The sequence below is a fragment of the Echinops telfairi genome, unplaced genomic scaffold, assembly GCF_000313985.2.
Source record: "Echinops telfairi isolate 266 unplaced genomic scaffold, ASM31398v2 ScPeMD7_2;HRSCAF=8, whole genome shotgun sequence".
NCBI classification, from domain to species: Eukaryota; Metazoa; Chordata; class Mammalia; order Afrosoricida; family Tenrecidae; genus Echinops; species Echinops telfairi.
Window position 1 is genome coordinate 41,870,478 of NW_022103898.1, and position 2,013 is coordinate 41,872,490.

Sequence of the window (2,013 nt, forward strand, 5' to 3'; positions counted from 1 at the left end):
CTTGATTCTACACACTGTTGTGATGATTGTTCTAGCTGAGGCTCTTCTAATGGCCATTAAGGGAAAGTTCTCTTTTTACCTTGATTAAACATTATCTCTGAATTATACAGATATACATTCTAACGAATTTACTCTTCATAAATGCTTTATTATTTTTGATGTGTTAGTGAGGTAATATTGAATCTGAGAAAAAGCACAGTATCATATCCATTTATATCTGAATACTAGTGTTTTTTTAAAATCAAAAGCATATAATTTTGAGGATATAATCTACTTTCAATTTCTTACAAATGCTTGATAAAAATAAACTAGCTATGACACAGATAAAGAATAAATATTATTCTTCATTTTTGAAATTTTGATTTATGGCTACCATAAACCAATCTTATTTAAAGAATTTCAAATGTTCAATTCTTCAAAGATGAATTATAGATTGATGAGTACACAGAGGAAAAAAGTCTCTCCGGAAAAATCAAATGCTCCTAGTATAAAAATCTCTGTAACGATTAATTCACTAAGAAATTCTAACATTCACTCTATTAATACATGCCAACTTAATGAAGGAAGTATGACAACTTAGAATTTCTTTCTTCTACTAATGTCAACTCTCTTTATAAAGAAGGCTGACTGGAAAGATCAAATGATTTGGAGACAAATTATACTTACTTCCTATATTACAAAAGCTAAGCTCATTAAACACCCCAGATTCAATTTTTTTAACAAAAACGATTTACATCATAGTGCTGAAGTACATGTGACATCTTTTATGGTGTTTACCACAAGACAAATACCTTTTGGTAGGTATTCCTTGGTACTACTTACCCTTCTCAGAAAACTTTACAATGTACTGCCATAAAAAAGATAGCAGGATTAGGAGTATACTTCATGCATTTATGCTCAAGGCCAAAATTATTTTTTTATATAAGTAAAATAATACAGAATCTATACAAACCCATTTATTTTCCTAGAGCCTCTATCAAACCCAGATTTCATTATGTCAAACCATTGCTCAATGTCAAGACTTTAAATCCCTCGTTAAAAAATTAATTGGGAGTTAATACATACATCACATCATTCCATATTTCAATCATGTCAAGCAGAATTGTACAATTGCTATCACAACCAGTTTCCACTCTTTTTCTTCGACTCCTTGACATCTCCCTTTACCTTGCTTTTTAAAATCTTTTTTTATAGAGCTCCACCTAGGGAAGGACGTACTCTACCATTTATCTATTCCCTTCGTATCCTGCAATGAAAGTCTCAAGGAGGTATTTTTCAGAAAAACAATAACAAAGAGGCTTTTCAAATAATCAAGTGTTCCCTGACTATCAGAAGAGCCACCTCAGGGAGTAATTAAAATCTTGTAACTGAGAACAGAAGAACTGTATACAACTTCCAGTTATGCGTCTTAACGCGGCATTGGTGCCAGGAAACAAAACGTACAGTGCATTTCTTAAAAAACCTATCACTTACTGGGTGAAGGTAAGATATGCTAAGAAAACATCCCAAAAGGGATGCTTCACAATTTCAACCTTCCTACCAAATTAGTAATCAGTGTTTATTTTACATTCTTGAAATAAATAGATGCCAAGTGATGCCTGTAAATTAAATTTTGCTATGTAATTTTAGGACAACCTTAAATAAATTGAGATGGTGCTGAACAAAGATAGTTTCTAAAAGATGACCTTAATGGGTTAAAAGCAGTCTCTTTCTTAATTGAATTTCTATCAGCTGAAAGGTTAAGACAGTTTCTTACCATTAAGACAGTTTTAGAAGAATCACCAGGGTAGAGTAGACTGAATACTCCCAAAACTCCCAAAAGACAAAAGAAAGAAAATGTGGCAAGATTTCGAATATCTAGAAATGACTCTATAAGTGGTATTGTTCCCATTGTCCAATCACAACACAGTTCTGAAGGATTTAACAGGAGCCAAGCATTCACAGGAAGGAGGTAGTTAAAGGTTAGCTGCCTTGTAGGAGTGGGGCTTACTGCAGCTGGATTGTCAAACCTGT

General features: G+C 32.8%; 1 protein-coding gene across 2 annotated transcripts in view; it reads right to left on the reverse strand.

The window, feature by feature from the left end:
• The window catches only part of TMTC3 (transmembrane O-mannosyltransferase targeting cadherins 3), a 62,684-nt gene that overhangs the window by 26,941 nt on the left and 33,730 nt on the right, over window positions 1-2,013 (reverse strand). For both annotated transcript variants that reach the window (XM_004700414.2, XM_045290108.1), the window contains one exon: window positions 1,757-2,009. In XM_004700414.2, coding sequence (XP_004700471.1) covers window positions 1,757-2,009 — 253 coding nt within the window. The remainder of the gene's footprint in view (window positions 1-1,756; window positions 2,010-2,013) is intronic.